At 34.7% G+C, this 22,096-nt stretch overlaps 2 protein-coding genes across 3 annotated transcripts in view; one reads left to right on the plus strand and one right to left on the minus strand.

Annotated features, from left to right (window-relative positions):
- LOC111503609 (sialin) overlaps positions 1–8,367 on the minus strand; it is a 95,565-nt gene extending 87,198 nt beyond the window's left edge. The window contains exons 1-2 of the mRNA XM_023157959.2: positions 8,215–8,367; positions 1,195–1,442 (exon numbers count right to left, since the gene is read on the minus strand). Coding sequence (XP_023013727.2) covers positions 1,195–1,442; positions 8,215–8,284 — 318 coding nt within the window. The 5' untranslated portion in view covers positions 8,285–8,367. The remainder of the gene's footprint in view (positions 1–1,194; positions 1,443–8,214) is intronic.
- Positions 8,368–14,644: 6,277 nt separating this feature from the next.
- LOC111503606 (uncharacterized) overlaps positions 14,645–22,096 on the plus strand; it is a 53,077-nt gene continuing 45,625 nt past the window's right edge. For both annotated transcript variants that reach the window (XM_023157956.2, XM_023157957.2), the window contains exon 1: positions 14,645–14,804. In XM_023157956.2, coding sequence (XP_023013724.2) covers positions 14,787–14,804 — 18 coding nt within the window. In that variant the 5' untranslated portion in view covers positions 14,645–14,786. The remainder of the gene's footprint in view (positions 14,805–22,096) is intronic.

Here is a 22,096-nt window from a genome sequence, read left to right on the forward strand (position 1 = left end):
ATAGTTACTATTTTATTTTTATTACTGTTTTCAAATGGATACAGGCCATGAATATCTTTACTTTCTAAATAAAGAACGCCCTGTTTCCTATCTTTGACTAAGTGGACGAGTTGGTTCATTGTACCAATATTGAAGACTTGATGGATACATTCAATATCTCATATGACCCAGCACAGTGACCTATTTTCATAGATGCTTCAAAAAGAAATTCTAAAGCAGTTCTGCTTCACAATGGCAGTTTCTATGTCTCCAATCTCGTCGATCATTCCGTACACCTCAAAGAAACCTACAAGAACTTGGAATTGTTGCTCGGTTGCTGGGTTTACCAAATTTCCTTGCTTTTTGTGTCTGTGGAATAGCAGATACCAAGCAAATCACTGGACCAAAAAATGTTGGCCTTCCAGGGAGCTTAACGTTGGCAAAAAGTATGTCTTGCATGAAACTTTGGTGCATCCTCATGAAGTGCTCTATCGCTTCACATAAAGCTGGGATTGATGAGGCAATATCAAAGTTTTCAGGCCTTTCAGAGGCGAAGTTGAAAGAAAGTGTTTTCGTTGTACCAGATATTAGATGGCTTATGGCTGATCCACAATTCATCACAACTATGACAAATCTTCAAAGAGAAAGATGGATTGCCTTCAAAGAGATCATTGAGAAATTTTCAGGCAATAAAAAAGACCATAACTTCAAACAAGTTTTCAAAAGAACATTGAAAGTATTCATTCAAAGCTTTAGGTTGGGTAATGAATAAAAATACATTTTCTTCATTTCCACCTCGACTACATCACATAAATCCAATGGATTTGTTTGAGATCTAGAAATCTTTCGACATGTCCATAGGAACAGTCTGGCTTTTCCCAAGTAAGCGTTCCAGTTGTGTTTTTTTCAAGGAAAATGCCAAGATATTTCACCTCCGTTCCAAATGGAATGACCTCACCATTGAGGGAAAGTGGCGTTAGATCTCTTCCTGGAGAAGGGGATTATCACAGTTTTGCTGGGGTTGACAGACATCTGCTTCCTCAGGCATCAACTGTGAACTACGTCCATCGTGCTTTGGAGGATATTACAGGCCCTCCTTCTCGACGTGGACCTTACCAAAATGACAAGGTCATCTGCATAAGCTTGCAGGTCCAGTTTTCAGGTTTTTAAACAGATAGTAATTTCAGATAAAAATTGATATATAATATTACCTACCTCAATGTGTGGTATGGATCTCACGACGTGCACTGATGTATTAGTTCTATTGTGGTCATGATGTGATGGAGGTTGACAGTATCTGGTTATGTAACTGGTGTTCTCAACATATTCAGCAAATTCGGCCGCTGAATAACTCGATGTACTGTTTGCTCTGAGAGCAACTGAAGCGCTTTGTTCAACCACGCCACAGAGAACAAAACCTGTTATAATGAAAACGGCTAAAACCTGTCGAGATCCAATTTGCTCTGGAAGAGAAAAATTCAGTTATTATTTCATTGTTTCTCTTCCCAAATACCTCGAATTCGAACTATGTGTCTAGTTTGAAATAAAATCGGTAACAGAAATGAAAACATAGATGTATCGAGATAGTGTGTCATGATGATACACTGCGTATACCTATATTGATTGAGTTATGACGATAAGAAATAATCCAGTCATTTAAGCTTAAATTAGGTAAGAATCTCGGAATTCGAGATACCCAGCTGTAAGTCTGTAAATACTTGTATTTTGACACCCTAAAAGTTGTCTCAAAACCTACATATGGTAGGGTGTAAGCAACTATTAAATTTCAAGGGCAAAGGTCACAAAAATCGTTTTTTTGCGCTTTTTTTGGAAATATCTCATTTTCTATGGGTTTTTTGTTATTTGTATTCATTATCAATATTGTAGAATACAAAATTCTCTACAAATTTTGTTTAAAAAATTTTTTTATACGGTGAACCGTTTTCGAGATAGAGGGCGGAGAGCGCGCGGTCACAGCATCACTTCAGGTCAACCGGTGCCTCCGGTCGAAAACGCGCCATATATAGTTGATGAACTATCGATAAATCAATGATTATAAATATTTGCCAATTTTTATTAACTATTATATTATATTTTATCATTTTCTTCATGCATTAAATCTATATCTATTCAATAATACTGATAACCGTTTACTAAAATAAAAAAATAATTAAGAGAAAGAGATGATGCGGATGTTCTTATTGTTGAAACTGCAATTGAAGAATCGAAGTCTAAAAAACTGCAGTTATAATATGACAAGATATTGATTTACTTGTCATTTTAATTGGGCGTACACTGTCGTACGAACAAGAAATTTTCTTTAAAAAAGTTGGGAAAGGTAATGTAAAAACGGAGATATACTCGACTAAAAGTTTTGATAATTATCCTCATTCTAAAAAACATATTTTATTTCTGCACGCATTAAGTGGCTGTGACACAACTTCTGCGCTTTTTAAAAAGGGAAAAAAATCATTTTTAAAAGTTTTTGAGAAACTGACAAATTTGGATGAACTAGCTGCAGCATTTGAGGAAGAAAATTGTTCGGTCCAGAGATTATTAGAGAGTGGAACTCAAACCTTATTGGCAGTCTATAATGCTCCGAAATCTGTAAAAAGTCTCGATCATCTTCGTTATATGCATTACGTCAAGTCTACAAATCTCAATAAACCTGTGCAGCTTTCAAATATTCCATCAACAAATGCAGCTGCTCATCAACATTTCAAACGTGTATATTATCAAGTTCAAACTTGGTTAGGGCATGATTTGGAACCCCAGGTATGGGGTTGGGCAATGCGAAACGGTTTTTTGGAGTCTATCATGACAATTTTACCACCTGCTCCAGAAGATTTGCTAAATACAATTTTCTGCAACTGCAAGAGTGGTTGTGGTTCGCGATGCGGATGCAGGAAAGCGGGCTTGCAATGCTTTTTAGCTTGTGACCAATGTAATGGGCAAGCTTGTCTCAATGCTCTACCATATCAGAGCGACATTAACGAAGATGGAACCTTTGACCCCGAAATCATGGAAGAACTTGAGACAAATGTCGTTGAAGACGATAATGAAGACCAGTTTGAAATTTACCAGCAGCCAGAAGACGACGATGAAGAGGAAGAAGATGATTAAAATTATAAATTGTAGTTTTTGTACCCTTTATTCCATTTATTTACTTTCAATGAAAATAAATGTATTCAATGATATTTTTTAATAAAAAGATTAATATATAATTTATTTGTTTTTATTTTCATCATGTAAGAAGTTATAAATATTAATTAGGTTAAAATTCAAATATAATTCCTATATTTTCATTAACAATTCTGCAATTACATGGGCAGGTAAGTGTTGTTAAATAAATTATTACTGAATAAAAAGTGGATAAGTTAGGAAAAAAATGATAAAATATAATATAATAGTTAATAAAAATTGACAAATATTTATAATCATTGATTTATCGATAGTTCATCAACTATATATGGCGCGTTTTCGACCGGAGGCACCGGTTGACCTGAAGTGATGCTGTGACCGCGTGCTCTCCGCCCTCTATCTCGAAAACGGTTCACCGTATTAAAAAAAAAATTTAACAAAATTTGTAGAGAATTTTATATTCTACAATATTCATAATGAATACAAATAGCTAAAAACCCACAGGAAATGAGATATTTCCAAAAAAAGCGCAAAAAACCGATTTTTGTGACCTTTGACCTTGAAATTTAATAGTTGCTTACACCCTACCATATGTAGGTTTTGATACAACTTTTAGGGTGTCAATATACAAGTATTTACAGACTTACAGCTGGGTATCTCGAATTCCGAGGTGAACTTACTATAATGACTGGACTAAAAGTCTTCAATAGCTGAAATCAGGAAGTTCATCGCAGAACTCGCTTTCCGAGTTACCTCCCTCTCCTCACTAGTGATTGTTTAGCAGCCGTGTCGCATAGGGCAACACCCGTTTCTCCTCATTACCGATAAAGTGTTGTAGGTGGTCTCAGACGCCTCGCGGCAGGCCCTGCACCTTGTGTCAGGAACCTGTATACCCACCACGCGACTGCTATAAACTGAAGTGTTGAAGACCATGCCATGACCATGCAGGCCATGATAAACCCCTCAGTTTCCGACTTCAACCCACTCGACCTGAGGAATTCGAAAGTCAGGCGCTTTGATAAGCCAAGGTCTCCAATCTCATTGAAGAAGACCCCATGCATTGGCTTCTCCTTGTATTTCCGCAGGAGTGAGGTGATCTCTGCGGCTTTTATATGAGCTTTTTGCTGAACGGGTTCCAACTCGCTGACAGAGCTGTGATTAACTCGTTCAGTGTCAAAAACTAAACCGAGTTCATGAGCTGCTCGTGCAGCTGCCCTACAGAGAAATCCTCCAATTCTTACTCTTTGATGGTTGCGGACCATGCAGAGATGGGGATCCGAACTTAGACGACTATATTCAGTACTATTCTGTCATGTAGACACTCCAAACTCAAAACTCTACGGTCTCCCTGTTGTCGGGGGAAGTACAACCGTGTAACGGATGATTTGGGATGCCAACTCCTATAGAGGTGCATCATTTTTCGGGTCTTTACTAATGAAATTCATTTTTACGTCGAGTTGATACATCTCCAAACAAGCCAGTTCTTGTGGCTTCAGGGGCCTAATTCTGTGGAGCGCCCTGCATGTTCTGATTGACTCCATTGGTGACATGATGCCTCTCCAGCCGTATCAACGGATGACAGAACTGTCATATTACCACTTCGTCAGCAGGCTGCGAAGGAGCTATATAGTCCTGCCGCCGTAACTCCTAATATTTTGAGCGGATCGATTCTGATGGCCCATTCCTTCACCACCAGGATCCGCCGGCACTGAAGAGAGAATAAATAGTGTTCTCCTTCTCGGGTGCGCCTGGGCTGCCGGTCCAGGCTTCAGCTGTTAGTGGTCCCCCTGCTATTATTATTATCATTATTATCAATCTTTTCTCGAAGCATATCAGTAAAATATTTGGATTTGTGATACTATATTGAAGTTTTCGCCTAATGAGAAGGTGCTACTGAGATTCACTTCTTCAAAAAGAGTTTTCACTATTCATAGTTGAAATCTGAAGAAATAATTCATTTCGGTTGGAACATCGTCTTTGAAACTGTCAAGGCATGGTAGACGAATGTAGGCATGAAGGCATACAGCCCACGGCCCACAAATAGCCTTGTGGGCTGTTATCTATGATCGTGGGAATGTTCACTATATGAGTTTTTTGTTGGATAGTTCTAATCCAATACAATGAGCTACATTCACACGTTGAGAAAGTACAATTTTGCAGTAATTCAAATCAAACCTCGTGAAATCCATTCAAAAACTGATTTTTTATATTTGTATCTACTGCTAAATGTAAATTCTATTAATTATATTGTAATGTTTGTCACTTTTACTATATAACACATTGTAATTTGGGTTACATAATCGAATATTTTCGGATTGAACTCATCACATTCAGACATTACTATACAGGGTGAGTCCTTTGCCAGGAAAAAAACTTTCGTAAAGATTGAGAAACAAGTTTGAATATAAAAATGACAAATTTTGATCAGAACACCATCGCAAAATCTTCATCTTCATAGTCGGAGGTATCAAGCCCCTAACGCTCTTGAACTATAGATTGTACCTCATTTAAAAAGGATTTCGATTCAATATTCATTGCTGCTTCGGTTTGAAAATAATTTCACCCGTATAGAAGATAAAGAGCTTTGGAATGCCCACAATACGTTTTTTTTTAGAAATACAAAAATCAAATGTTAATACCAGAAATATTGTCCGCTAATCTTCATATACGAATGAAGGTTTTTTTCTAACCGTTGTCGTACATTTTGGAGTAGTTTCGTTGTCACTTTGTGACATTCATTAATGATGCGTCCTCGCAGATCTTCCAGTGAGTCAGATTTTGTTCAAAATACTCAATTTTTTATGTGTTTCTCAGAGACTCAAGTCGGGTGACCAAAAAAGTCATTCAATTACACAACTTCGAACTTGTGATACACTGTTTGGAACCTTTGGTGTAGTAATTAATATTAATGTAGTTTCTTTCCATCTTTCCATCTAGTTTCGAGAAATTCTCTCACTAATTCACAAACATATTATCCAGAATGTCGTTGGTTGAATTGTTCGGCAACCTGGCATTGAAAATAGAAATCAATCATTTTCACCCATTCCAGCACTGAGTACTCTATAGTTGATAAATTCAAAAAGGTTTATAAAAACTTAACCATATTTGACAAATATTATCGGAGTTTTTTCCCAACACCAAACCGTTATTTTAACACCTCGACACGTGTTTCGATCACCAAATGATCATCTTCAAGAGGAAGATCAAACTTGAAATATTCGTTCTAGAGACAAATATGGAAACAATAAATCAGAAAATGAAATTTTTTATTAATTCTTGAATCAAAATCTGATGAGTGGACAATGGGAAGAAAACAATTTTCTATAGTAAATGTTCAAAAACGTTTCGGCCAACTTCCATACAATGGTACAAACGAGTTTCCATTGCTGTCCTCACATAGTTGAGAATCTCAGGAGTTATTTCTGAGCAATGCCTCATGATATTCTCTCTCAAATCTTCTAATGTTGTTGATTCTATCTCATACACTTTAGACTTCAAATGACCCATTAGAAATAAATCTACAGGAGTGAGATCCAGATACATTGGTGGCCATTCTGTAGGACCTCCTCTGCCAATCCAGCGACCAGAAAAATTATCATGCAAAATGTGTCACATCAGAGCTGCATAATGAAGTAGTGCACCATCCTGCTGAAAAACTATTTCGTTTTCGAATGAATTTATATCCTCCTCAATTGCTTATTGATGCACGGTATTATTCGGTATTATTCATCACTATTCAAATTATCATCGATGAAAAAGGGTCATGTGATGTGGTCACCTGAAATTCCTGCACAAACATTCAGTTTTTGAGGTCGTTAGGTATGTACTTGACGGTATAAATGAGGATTTGTATCACTCCAATATCGACAATTTTGCCGATTCCCCTCTTCATTCAAACTAGACGTACATTCATCCAAAAAACAAATTTTACACAAGAAATTCTGATCCGTTCAGTGAGACTTTCACAAAACTCGATACGTCTATCGAAATCATCTTCGTTCAATTCATGAACTAGTCTAATCTGATATGGATGAAAGTTGTTCTTATGAAAAGGACCTTGAAAACATTTGTACGACTGTTTCCTGATTCTCGAGATAACTTAGTAAGAGATTGCGAATTAGCCATCAGTCCAACGTGCCCTTAAACTGCAGTACAAATAGCTTCATTGTTGACAACTCCTGAAGGGTTATGCTTTTTACCAGATCCAGTTTCCATAAATTCGTTCAATAATTTCAAAACGCATTTGTGTCGTACATTTCTTCCTGGATAATCTTCATTGAACATACGGGCAGCAGCTCTAGCACTATTTCCATTCTGGTAGTACAAACTCACTACTTCAATTCGTTCTCGAAGCGTATAAACCATTGATGAGGTGTTTTTTTTGAAGTCAAGAGATTAATTAGTGACTTTCCTTATCGTTGAAATTAATGTTGAAATCATTTGTTAATATTATTTTGCATTTCCTAGGAAGATCGTTCAATATTGACTACAAATTGGTAATAAGAATAAGAGGGTCTGACAACGGTGACCTGTAAATACATAATATGTAAATATTGATTTTCTCACAGAAGCTAATGGAAAACATATCGAATAGGGAGACTGGGAATACCGGGAGACTAGCAACGTCGAATCATTATTCAACAAGAGTGTATTTAGAAGCCATAGAAATACACAAAAACCAAGAGAACTTCAACAGAAAGGAAGAGAAAACATAACTACCTTAGATCTGGCACAAAACGAACAAATCGCGCAGGAGTACGTGCGAACCTGCCTTTACATAAAATGCGCGAAAAATCTATACTATAGATAATATGGCAGAAATGAGAGTTTCAGTTTCAGCTGATGCTTCGACCACGCCACTGAAGATGACTACCGCAGTTGTAACGTTTGGACATTGTAATCAAAGAAGACCACGGCAAAACCCAGAAACTAACCAAAACACAACAATACATTTTGTTTTTACAAGAAAAAGTCAATGTAACGAATACTTTTTGCCAGTGCTACCAGCAAAATTCAATTACCTCTGAAGCAATAACAAATTAGAGTGGTACTACTAAAATTTAAAAATATATTATTCCAGTTATGACCACTTACCATTTACAACTTTCGCAGCTTTTTGAACTTGTATACTTCCTCTTTTAATTGTTGAAATTCCGGGAGCCATTTCCGGAAACACTTCAGTTCAAAACAAAAACGAACACAACGACACTGACTTCGTTGAATACAAACCACGGAGTGACATTCGAAGAGAACTTAAACGCTTAATTGAAGATTATTGTTATTTTCCTTGTATAGCCCACACAAGATAATTCCTTTTGATGCGACAACTTGTAATAGTATCCGTAATGATACAAATATACCACATTTCCCATAACTTTTTTTTTGTGATATGAATATTTGAAACAATTTATTCATGTTTTCAGTATGAACACGCCTGAAGAAGCTATTATTAGGCTGTTTCAAAAATTTTGTCCGTTTCTGTAGCTCCATATCTCAATAAATATTTATTTTACTGTTTTGTGGTACTGAGTGCATTCCATTTAAAACGAGCCACTTTGAATAACTTTTGGAACAATGATTTTCAGGAAAAACAAAAAACAAGTCAACCATAGTATACAGGGGGACAAATTTTGACATATTCACATTTGATGTTACTTCCCCTATCGCACCCCCAAAGCATGTTTTTAAATGGAACACCCTATATTGTTTCGCATTATCAGATGCTCATCCATGAGCAGATTTCAACAAAGTATAAAACATATAGTCAAAGCTTATGGTTCGGGAGCTACAAATTATTCGAGTTGAAAACGAGCCACCCTAAATAACTTTTGGAATAATGATTTTCAGGAAAAATTAAAAATTACACCTCAGCAATAGTATACAGGGGGGCACATTTTGATATATTCATATTAGATTTAACTTTCTCTGTTGCACCCCTAGAGAATGTGACCATTTTTTAAAATGGATCAATTATTTTGCATTATCAGATGTTCCATGATGAACAAATTTCAACAAAGTAGAATATATTATGGTCTGAAGCTCATAGTTTGGAAGCCAAAAGTTATTCAGGTTGAAAACGAACCACCCCGAATGAACTTCGGTACAATCTGTTACCTAGGTTTCATAGGTGTTTTTATGAAGTATACTTCAGAAAAGTTTTATTTTGCCTAGTTAAGTTTGAATTCGATATTCTCTTCGTTTTGTATTTGTCTCATTCTACACTAACGATTACCTACCAGGTGAAGTTACACTTGGTGGTTCTGTTTTTGTGAATTCTTGAGAAGCAATGGCTTATACGCTCCGTGAACGGATTGAAATTGTGAGTTTGTACTACCAGAATGGAAATAGTGCTAGAGCTGCTGCCCGTATGTTCAAGTGATCAAACCAGTTTGATCTTCATCTGGAAGATAATCATTTGGTGATCGAAACACGTGTCGAGGTGTTAAAATAACGGTTTGGTGTTCGGAAAATACTCCAGTAATATTCATTACTACATCAAAGGTTCCAAACAGTGCATAAGTATATCTGCCCTGGTAAATTCTCCGTGCTTCCGTATTTCCATTTGTTAATTCATACCAGCATTGATAAAATTATTCATGATGGAATCACTGCTAATTGATAACTATGACTTTCACTCATTTAACAACACTATCACTGTCAGCTGGTCTCCAAAGCAGGATATACAAATTGCAGGATATACAAATTGATATGCAAATTGGCTTCAATTTTATTTTCGAAAACAAAACTAGATATGAGGAAAACAGAAGCGACGAATGAAATGTATTTTCAGTTTATTATTCTAAAAAATAAAAAACTACAAAAATAAGTCAGTGGCGTATTTTTTTCCCAATATTGTTGGCTGTGGTACCCACTGAGACGCCACTGGACCTAATAATTTCGACCTAGTTCGGCCTTAATATGCAGGTTTTTTTCAACTTCAACGCCCTGTATCTCAGAAACGAAGCAACTCCGGACGTATGTTCATTAGAACTCGTTTTTAAAACGACCTAACGAATCACCTACGTACCGTAATTAGGAAACACCCTGTATATCGAAAAAGAAGGGGTTGTGATCTTACAAACACCATTCATACCATTTTTTTCACGCTTTATATTAGTTTCACCTGTATGTATGTTTGTTTGTATGTATGTTTGTTTGTAACTCTCAAGCTCGGGATCTGTATTGACAGAATTATCGGCATTATTGGTTGATCTATTCGCGGGCAGATGACTCTGTACGTAACTATCAATTATTGCTAGATCTGTTTGCGGGCAGATGGCGCTGTACGTAACTATCAGTTATTACTTGAGCTATTCGCGGGCAGATGCCGCTATACGTGACCTTCTTGATAGGTTGTTCAAAAAAAAATCAAAATAAAAAACATATTTTGAGAATTATAAGTGTTAGCGAAATTTTGTACTACAGATGAAATATTTAGATATTTACAATTACCCGTGATTCAGTACAGAAAAAAGTTTAGAACGAAACGTAAGATACATTTTAAAATCTAATTCGATTATTTGAAAGCAAACCAGAATATGGATTTCAACGATGAAAACTTTATCGTAAATTGAACACCTAAAAAATTCAGTTACTCAAACATTTCAAAAAATCGAAAAATTAGAATGAAGGTGCTTGATATACATATCAAATCAAAAGATTGATTTGAAAAATAAAATTATTCACAGAAAAAATATTTTTAGTCCATTAATATTTTGAATTAAACTTCAAATCAAAAATCAAGACTGAATTGTTTTTTGAAAGTATTACTGCAAATTTTCTCTTTACTTCGAAACAAATTTTACAACTGTCTGCCCTCTGTTGGAGACTTACTGCATCTCGGTATTACTATAGAATTTGAGACCTCAAACTTTATTATGAATGAGAGGAATTTTACATTCGTGCGCCGCCTGTTAAAGATTTATAATACTAGCGACTAGAACTTAAAAAAAATATTTTTGACAATAAATCGAACTAAAAAGTGAAAAATAAATATAGTTTGAAAAAACTAAAAAACACGCTTTTGAAGAACATCGAACTGAAAAGTTAAATTTTTTTTTTTAAATAAGCTCAAAACAATAACGAACGAAAAATACTAGTATACGCTTTTTTTACAATAATACTAGTATTTTTTGTTCATAATTGTTTGAAAGTTAAAATATTTTTAACTTTTTAGTTCGATGTTCTTTAAAAGCGTGTTCATTAGTTTTTTCGAACTATATTTATTTTTGTAATCGGTTTCGAAGTATGGATGGTAAGGATGAAAATTATGACAGAAATCGAAATTTCCAACAGATACCCCCTCATAATTTCTCAGATACAAATATCTCAGCAGTGAGGTCTCACTATAAAAGGCCCATAACAAAAAAAATTCGCTTGATGAGAACATCTCGCCAAATGAAGTATACAAAAATTCTCTAGTTTTGGCGTTTCATATACAGCGTGACTCACGGTCGATGGTAGGCACTTTATTTTTTTAAATGGAACACTCCGTATATTAATACATTTTTGGAATCGCTCTGGTATGTCCTATATCTATCTCTATCTGTTTTCGAGATAAAAAATAAATTGTGCTAAATATGGTCCAAAACATAGCCTTAATTGAAATTAAGTACATCAGTACTCTCAATTCATGAAAAGTTGATATTTTGATGATAGTTTGCACAAACTCGAAATATTCAAATAACACCAAGAAATCGACTCCATATCATACAGGGCGTGCTAAAATTACTATTATTTCCATTGTGCACAAAAGTAGTCAAAAGTTCATTTTTTCAAATGAAACCCCCTAAATATTACTTGGTATATTGAATGATGGTGAAAAATGCTTCAAGATGATATATCATGTCCCTATACCTAAATCTTCAAGTTTTCTCAATAAAGTCGCTTCTTCTAGAAACATTACTTTTTTTAGAATTTGGATTTAGGTAGCAGTGGAATTATCAAGCTTATAGCAGTTCGGTTACTTTAATAAGTAATTTACAAAGAGTTATCGACGGTGTTTCGGATCATCTTCCAAAATGAATGCCAATATCGATTATTCAAACGAAGTTCTTATGAAATTATCTATTATACACATGAACAAAGTGATCAAATCATTGTCAGAACGTGTAAAAAATTCAACCGAATGTATCCTGAATTAACACCAATGGACGAGAGGAAGTTTGTAAGATTACAAAATGATTTCCTTAACTATGGCTCCATGTTAAAAGCGCCTCCAACATTACCAAAACCTATTACTTCAAATGAGGACAATACTGTTAACGTTTTGGCATATTTTTATGCATATCCAGAAGCTTCCATTCGCAGTGCAGAAAAAGATTTAGGTGTATCACATGCTTCAGTACAACGAGTTTTGAAAAATCACGGAATGCATCCGTATAAATTTACCAAAGTTCAAGCTCTAAAAGCAGAAGACTTCGAACGTAGAATGCATTTTTGTGAATCCCTTTTGATTCATACACAGGAAGATCGGGAATTTTTGTCAAAAATAATCTGGAGCGACGAATCAAAATTTACGATTGATGGTATTTTCAATAGAAGGAATAAACATTTTTGGGCTGATCATAATCCTCATGTTACAAAAGAAATGGGTTTTCAAGAAAAATTTGACCTGAATGTTTTCTGTATTCTGAAGAACAATAAAATTAGCTTTTTTATTTATGAATACACACTGAATGCAGAGAAATATCTTCAAATATTAGGGACGACTGTAACCGATTTTCTTGAAAATTTGCCTTCAGAGGAATATAGGAATTCGTGGTTTCAACTGGACGGAGTGCCAGCTCATTCCACCCAGGAAGTTTCCAGAAAACTTGACGAAATCTTCGACGATCGTTGGTTTAGGCATTTAGGGCCGTATGATTGGCCACCGAGATCACTCGATCTCACGCCACTTGACTTTTTTATGGGGTGTTTTAAAATAAAGGGTATAAGTACTCCAGTGCCTAGCAAAGAAGAATTGCGACGGCGAATAGTGCGGAGTATTGAAGATCTGGATCCCCAGGAAATTGAAAAAGCAACCATAAGTCGCGTACAAAAAAACATTTTAAAGCGTTTAGAATGTGATGGACAACATTTTCAGCATTTATTGTGAAAATGTGATATTTTGTTTACAATTTTGTTATTTTGAATCATCCTATTCTGTTATGTCTGTACTTTCACATATTTTAGCCCACAAAATCTTACTTTTTACCTAGAAATGACTGATTTTTGGTACAGTTGTTCCCTGGAAACTTTGAGCCATAGTTAAGGAAATTATTTTGTAACCTTACAAACTTCCTCTCGTTCATTGGAGTTAATTCAGGATACATTTGGTTGAATTTTTTACACGTTCTGACAATGATTTGATCACTTTGTTCATGTGTATAATAAATAATTTCATAAGAACTTCGTTTGAATAATCGATATTTGCATTCATTTTGGAAGATGATTCGAAACACCGTCGATAACTCTTTGTAAATTACTTATAAAAGTTACCGAACTGCTATAAGCTTGATGATTCCACTGCTACCTAAATCCAAATTCTAAAAAAAATAATGTTTCTAAAAGAAGCGACTTTATTGAGAAAACTTGACGATTTAGGTATAGGGACATGATATATCATCTTGAAGCATTTTTCACCATCTCTCAATTTACTGAGTAATATACAGGGTGTTTCATTTGAAAACATGAACTTTGACTACTTTTATGCACAATGAAAATAATAGTAATTTTAGCACGCCCTGTATGATATGGAGTCCATTTCTTGGTGTTATTTGAATATTTCGAGTTTGTCCAAACTATCATCAAAATATAAACTTTTCATGAATTGAGAGTACTGATGTACTTAATTTCAATTAAGGCTATGTTTTGGACCATATTTAGCACAATTTATTCTTTATCTCGAAAACAGATAGAGATAGGTATAGGACATTATTAACAAAAAGTATTAAAATACCAGAGCGATTCCAAAAATGTATTAATATACGGGGTGTTCCATTTAAAAAAATAAAATTGCTAGGACTTTTTGATGGAAGTGGCAAAGCTGCAATGCTGAAAATATTTTAGATCGATAGAACAGGTAAGGAAATGTGAGAGGTGAAATTTTCAGAAAATTCATGCTTTGCGTTTTCCAGAAACTTCTAACCTACCATCGACCGTGAGTCACGCTGTATTTCCCGTACTCCTGCTCTTTCCTCACTGTATTTTATATTGGGATTTTTTTGTGCGAGATGTTTGAGCCTTGAAATGTTTTTTACTGAGATATTTTTGGCTGAGATATCATTTTCGTGCATAATATTTCTAAAATAGAAAGGGTGGAGCATTTTTCATGATTATGAAAATAGATCCGGCTGCAGAAAGAATGAAACCGTATATTATAACACAGTTATGTTGAAACAACCCGAAATTCTGATATTTGCATTCAAAGACAAAATAATTGACAAATCACTTGCTCTATGTTCGGTGAGTATAAGTTTCTTCGTCTGAGAAATGCGAGTGGAATAGTTTAACCCCCAACTATGTGAACCTAGGTTATAAAGAGAAGTAGTTCACTTGCAGGCATTCAAAGTTACTCTCACTTTTCTTTGCATCGTGAAACGTTTCTGTAGTGTTTATAAGGAATCAAGTACGTGATATAAGTAGTAGTGCAGTTTCTCTAGACAGGATTGAAGACGTTGAACAATATGCGATTTTCGAAAGCAGTGAGTACTCTTTTTTATTTTGTCCAGTTCGATGAATATGATGAATGAAGTTTCGAATAAACTCAGAAGATAAATAATTTCGTTTCAAACAGTAAACAAATTGTGGTTCCAAATTTAAAAAGCTTCAAAAAAGAATATATTTGGTAAAAGATATCGGATTCACCATTATTGAAGAATCAGTAGGCTGGAGACTTCACAGAAAATTTAGTGTTGTGATTACATAATTCGGGAATACAAAAATACCTACAATTCATATACGAGGATGGTTCGAAAAGTTTCCGACCTAACAAAGATACAAGATATTTTTTCGGACTTTTTTTTATTTCTCAACATAGTTTCCTTTCAACTCTTCACACTTCTTCCAACGACGATTTCATCTCAGCAACCCGTCCAAATAGTACTTGGCGTTTTTCTCTGCAAAATAATCGTTCATGGAACGAAAATCTCTGTCCTCCGAAAGAAATTTTCAGATGAGGAAACGAAAAGAAGTCGCCTGGGGCTAGATCTGGTTGAGTAAGGTGAATGGTCAAGCTCCTGTGAAGCTGTTAATCAGAACTTTACAAAATCTACATTTCCATCACTAACATAAGCGGATGCATCCGTTCAATTGCAACAACAGCTATAGAAAAAGCAACTCTACTAGCTGGACAATTTGCGTCGCACTCCAAAGTCGATTTTCTGGCAAAGGCATCACCCACTAGTCCCACGCTGATCCGGAAATGCCGGAAATTACTTTTCGACAACGTCTAGTCAGGCGAATTTTGAAACAGCTGTGACGATATAACTGTGCTGACAACAGCACAGTTGTATCGTCAATCAATTTGGTTTCCAGAACATCGCCAGCAGATGCACATTTGAACTAGCAGCAGGAGGTTGCATATCTTAATGAGGATCTAGAATTGACTTCTAATTGGGGTGAAAATAACCAAATTCAATTCAATGCCACAAAAATCTCGGCATCGGTTTTCTCCAAAGAGATAAATGTTTTCGAACCGGATATAATAATGTCAGGACAGACAATTTTCCGTTTTCTGCTTCGATACGTTTGTTAGAGGTTAGAATGGACACCAATATGTCTTGGCACAATCATAATAAGATCCAAACAATTTGGATATCAGTCAAACAAAAATACTCATGATGCCATATTTTCTGGGAAAGAAAGTTTTTGGCTTTCTACTACTCCATCTTGATACAAAAAAAGAAGGATGAGGGAGTCTTCCAAATAACGGAAGGAAGTAACTCTATACATGGATGTGTAGATCATGCAAAGAAGTAATTTTCAGACACAAACTGAAAGAAAGTCCTCCTGAAACAGCTACTTTCATATAAACATTGAATTATACGAAAGAAAATATTCCTTCGAAATAAATACTTCTATATGAACACTGAATTATACAGAAGATCCTTTTCTCTACTCAGTTTGTATTTCAAACATTCGTTGTGGAATAAAAATCAGATATCATTCACATGAGTTCTACTTTAAATGAATGGTAACAAATTGCACTTACATAGAACACTGCCATCCTCACTGGTATACACCGATGTTTCGCCTTAATACACTTGCCCTAAGGCTCTTCACTACCAAATTGGATAACATTATAGAAAATGCACACACTTCATTCATGAATTACGATTTTTTAATGTCACAGAATAAGTTTGATCTGCTTATGTCATCGATGACATCGTAATGACATTCATTCACCTATTTGATTTAATCCCAGCCAAGAGGAATCTTATTTGAATTGAAGGGGCTATATTTTTTAGGAGTGATTAATTTTTGGGAAAGAAAGTTTTTGGCTTTCTACTACTCCATCTTGATACAAAAAAAAAGATGAGGGAGTCTTCCAAAGAAAGGAAGGAAGTAACTCTATACATGGATGTGTAGATCATGCAAAGAAGTAACTTTCAGACACAAACTGAAAGAAAGTCCTCCTGAAACATCCTTCTTTTTTTGTATCAAGATGGAGTAGTAGACAGCCAAAAACTTTCTTTTCCAAAAATTAATCACTCCTAAAAAATATAACCCCTTCAATTTGCCATATTTTCATTTTTATATAAAGTGTATAGTAACATTAATAGACGGGAGATTACAGCAGCAGTCTTTTGCGATTTCTCTAAAGCATTTGACTGTTAATCAAGAGATTCTGCTCAGCAAATTTTATCTCTATGATATTGAGGGTATTACTCATAAATGGTTTGCATCTTGTCTATCGGGTAGAAGTCAAAGGATTAAATATACAACAGTATCTGATGTTTCTGAAATATTTAACCGAGTACCACAAGGCTCAGTACATTGACCTATATCAATGACTTGACTACCATTGATATAGAGGGTGAATTTACTTTATTCGTCGACGACACTACAATGTTATGGCGCAATACCAACACAAATGATTTATATAATGCCATTTGCTCTGATATTTCCAAACTTTCAGATTGGTGTAAGGCAAATTCATTAGCTTTCAATGTCTCAAAAACCAAAGTTTTATCCTTCGAATTCGAATGTAATTGAGAACACGTCATGCAACAAATTCTTGGGTTATCAATTGATAATAAGTTGAAATTTGAGGACCACATACTATCTTTTAACAAAAAACTCTCATCTGGATGTTACGCTGTGAAAATATCTTCTAACGAACTAGGACTAACTGCAGCTGAAACTGTCTATTATTCATTAGTAGAATCACATCTAAGATATGGGATCCCTTTCTGGGGGGTAAGTAATCAAATTCCTCGACTCGATTCGATTTTTATTCTGCAAAAAAGGTCATTAAGATTTCTCTGTAGAGCCAGGCGGCGAGATGCTTGTAGGCCTTTGTTTGTAGCAAACAAAATTTTATCACTGTATGCTCTATTCATTTTAGAAACAGTTTGTTTAGTGCATAAGCATAGAACAGAACTTCCCTCTATTGTCTCTCACACACACCACACGCCAGAGCCTAAATTCAAGTCTTTCCATACCTAACACTACTTTAATTAAGAATTCTATATTGTATAATGGTCTCAAGATGTATGATCATCTTCCTAACTACCTGAAATGCGTAGGAAACTTTACTGAATTTCGAAAATCTACAAAGGATTTTCTTATGGAGAGGCCCTATTATAGTTTGCAAGAATTTTATGACAATACCTTTTAATCATATTTCATACACATTTGTTTTTATACATTATTTTTTCAAATTATTTTTGTGTTTGTATGTGTATTTGTGTATATATATACATATATATATATATATATATATATATATATATATATATATATATATATATGTATATATATATATATATATATATATATATATATATGCTGTTGGAATCACTACACAGGAAAAAGTCTGCGTTGTTATCACACTCGTTATTACTATTAGTACTTGTCCAAGGACGCCACATTTTAAACAAATAACAAAAATTTTAAGTAAATATAACTTCACCAATATCGAATTTCAACACTCAAATCGCGATCAGTTCCTGAACTGAACATCGACGACACAACGGCGGTACTCATCGCTACATTCTATTGGTCACTGTAACATGACTTCAAATTTAATGACTCTCCAGTCAATCATAAAACTCAGTTAGTAAACATTATCTAATACGAACCGCCAATTCTTCAGTCCACGTGGACTAATTCGTAGCGGCATTATTCCTTTGTATTGTTTTTTTTTGGCCTTTGAGTTCGCCGATAGCTTTAAGATTACTATCTCGGTTACTTCGACTATACATAACAACTGCGCATCCAAAATGGCTGAAACTTTGGTGAGTAACTGTCAACAGATGAACAACGAAATTCACTAGCTTTTATTTACGTTGCTATCTTCATGTTGAGGTCGGACACTTTTCAAACCATCCTCGTATATAATAACGTCAAGAATTACAATTGTTGCTTGCAACTGACTGTAAGCCAAGAGAAATTTATTGTTATATCATTAAATTCGCATAAAGAAATTTTATGTTGTCGACGAAATTCATGCATCACATACTCGACAGCGAGCAAAAACCCATGGTAGACTTTTACTATTGAATGAATATGTGGAATTTATTCAAATCGGCAGTTGATCTAGTTTCGACACTCCGTTCATAATAATCGTAAACATTCTCTTCTCCCATCATTGTGTGGACTTTCATTTTTTATTTTTATTCACAATAATTTCCGACACAAACAGTTTCTTACGGATTTATTTATTATATTTTAGCGTGAACTTAATAAATATGGTATCAAAAATTAATCGTGAACGAATATAGTCCCTCATTACAAATTTTTTGTGATCCTTGTGTTGTTTATATTGAGACTAGTTGTTGCCCGCGTGAAATTTGGTTTGACACATTTAGTTTCGTGATAGACCATTTTAAACAAATAGTTAGTTTCATCAACCCAAAACTTCAGGTTTCCAGACGAAATTAAATACAATTTATGATCCCCTATTTTTCCTCCGGAAATTCCTGATTCTTTTTCTTGATGCTTATTTACGCTATACAAAGAACCTACCTGCATATTTCGAAATTCTAGGTTCAATAGCTTCGGCTGTACGTTATTATAAGAGCTAGTAAGTTATATTTTTACTCAAAAAATACAGTAACTGAAAAAATATGTTACCTGCACTAAGTAATGAATAGCTTCGAGAATCGAGTTATGTTACCTATAAAGAAATTCGCAAAAGTAACAAAACCGTCTGTCCTCACGCGTCTGCCCGCGTTCAGGTCGCGTTCCCGGCGATGGCGCTTCATTGCTTGGACCGCTCCTCTACCCCTGCGCATCGTCCACCTTCGTCTCATAGTAGACGTGACGCATAATGGCTTACTGCGTCGCGTCAAGTTAATCTTATCCTGATAACTTTTAAACGATTCGTCCAAATTACTTAGTGTAAAAGACAAAGTTTATTCATTTCAAATACTTAAAACGACAATCAATTTTTATAAAAATTTTACAGATATTCTAAACTGTGCATTGTAAAAAAGTATCCAATTTAATTGTATTCACGGCTCAGTATTTTGTAACTCTATACATGGATGTGTAGATCATGCAAAGGAGTAACTTTCAAACACGAACTGAAAGAAAGTCCTCCTGAAACAGCTACTATATGAAAGTAGCTACTTTAATATAGTATATAGTAGCTACTTTCATATAGTAGCTGTTTCAGGAGGACTTTCTTTCAGTTTGTGTCTGAAAATTACTTCTTTGCATGATCTACACATCCATGTATAGAGTTACTTATTTTCAAATTGATCACTTCCTTCCTTTCTTTGGAAGATTCCCTCATCCTTGTTTTTTGTATCAAGATGGAGTAGTAGAAAGCCAAAAACTTTATTTCCCAAAAATTAATCACTTCAAAAATATAACCCCTTCAATTCGAATATCTACCTGTTTTAACTAAGTGGTTTTCTTCGTCCCAAAGAAAAGTCAAGGTTGGTGATGTGGTTATCATAGTTGACAACCAGTTTTCGAGAAACACCATGCCAAAAGGTATCGTCACTGAGGTTCATCAAGGAAAAGATGGTCACATTTGAGTGATATTAGTACACTAATTAAAATGACGCTTATTTCAATTAAATTGGGAAAGGATTTACTTATTCACTTAGATACTCGTATTACAGTTTGAAGTAACCTAATATTTACACTAATTCTTTCCCTGAATTCAGAGTACCATGGTTTTTCTTAGTTTTCCACAGTTGAAAATATCCTCCACTCCAAATGTTTTGATTTATTCTCAGCCAAGAGGAATCTTATTTGAATTGAAGGGGTTATATTTTTAGGAGTGATTAACTCTATACATTGATGTGTAGATCATGCAAAGAAGTAACTTTCAGACACATCTTTCCTCGAATTTTTATTCGGTACTTTGATGAGCTGTCGCGAATGATAGGAAGCGTTGTCAAGAACTATTACACTATTCGCATCCAAATTTGGGATCGATGTGTTTTCAAACCATTCCTCAAAAATATTAGCTTCCATATTCCTATGATAGTCAACATTGCAGTCCTCAATATTTTTTCCACATAATTTCAAAGAACCAAACTGGAGATGTAGATTGTTATATATTTCGAAACATACTCTCTGTGTTTCAATATTCAAATGCATCCGAATCTTATTCACTGGTTTCTCTTTTTCGCATTGTTCACCATCGTTATTGGAATCACTACACAGGAAAAAGTCTGCGTTGTTATCACACTCGTTATTACTATTAGTACTTGTCCAAGGACGACACATATTAAACAGATAACAAAAATTTTAAGTAAATATAACTGCACCAATATCGAATTTCAACACTCAAATCGCGATCAGTTCCTGAACTGAACATTGACAACACGACAGCTCGCATTCTATTCGTCACCGTAACACGACTTCAAAATTTAATTTCAGCCAATCATAAAACTCGGTTAGTAAAAATCATCCAATATGAACCGCCAATTCTCCAGTCTACGTGGACTAGCTGGCAGCGGCCTTATCTCTTTGTATTGGTTTTTTTGGCCTCTGAGGGCGCCGATAGCTTTAAGTATTCACAATAAAGATTACTTCGACTATAAATTATATTCATGTAAATCCAACGGTATGGACAGGGCACGCCTAGATATCTCTCAGGGAGCAAGAATTTTTCCGACTTACTTACTATGATTTATTATGATGTATAAGCTGTATTTATCCAAAGTTTCATCTGAATCCGTTCGTTCGTTTAGACACAAACGTTCACATTTTCAATAGTATAAATAGATAAATGATCACTTCAAAAAATTCTTGATATTTTCTGGCGGTTTGCTTTAGATTTAAAGCGCTGCATTTTATATTCATTTGGAAAAACAAAACTGTATATATAGGTGAGACTGACAGATTTTTTAAAGATCGTATATGTTTGCATGAAAACGATTGCAGACTACATACTGAGAGATGTACATTTAGTGAACATTTCCTCATACAGCGTCATGCAATGTACTATAATTCTGCAAAAGCTCTTACAGAAGAGAAACATGTTTCTGAAAGATATTTCTTCACAAAATTGTGTAAATCAAAAACTGATTCAAATCATTGATGTGAATTTACTCATATTCACTTTTGACAGACATCAATTGGGATGATTCACAATGACAACTCATATTGAGCTTCTTCAATTATGTTTTTCTTTATCTTATCCATATATCTATAAAATAATATAGAGAGAAATTATTGCAATTATATTTTCAAATTTTATACAAAAACTGTGGGAATTTCTCAAAGGAAGGAGAAAAACAATTGATTTCAACTCTCTATAAAAATGTTTCGATAATGCAAAGAAGTAATTTTAAGACACAAATTGGAAGAA

The sequence above is a fragment of the Leptinotarsa decemlineata genome, unplaced genomic scaffold (genome assembly GCF_025532065.1).
Source record: "Leptinotarsa decemlineata unplaced genomic scaffold, Ldec_3_MD MMD2_tig00026374_RagTag_RagTag, whole genome shotgun sequence".
Taxonomy (NCBI): Eukaryota; Metazoa; Arthropoda; class Insecta; order Coleoptera; family Chrysomelidae; genus Leptinotarsa; species Leptinotarsa decemlineata.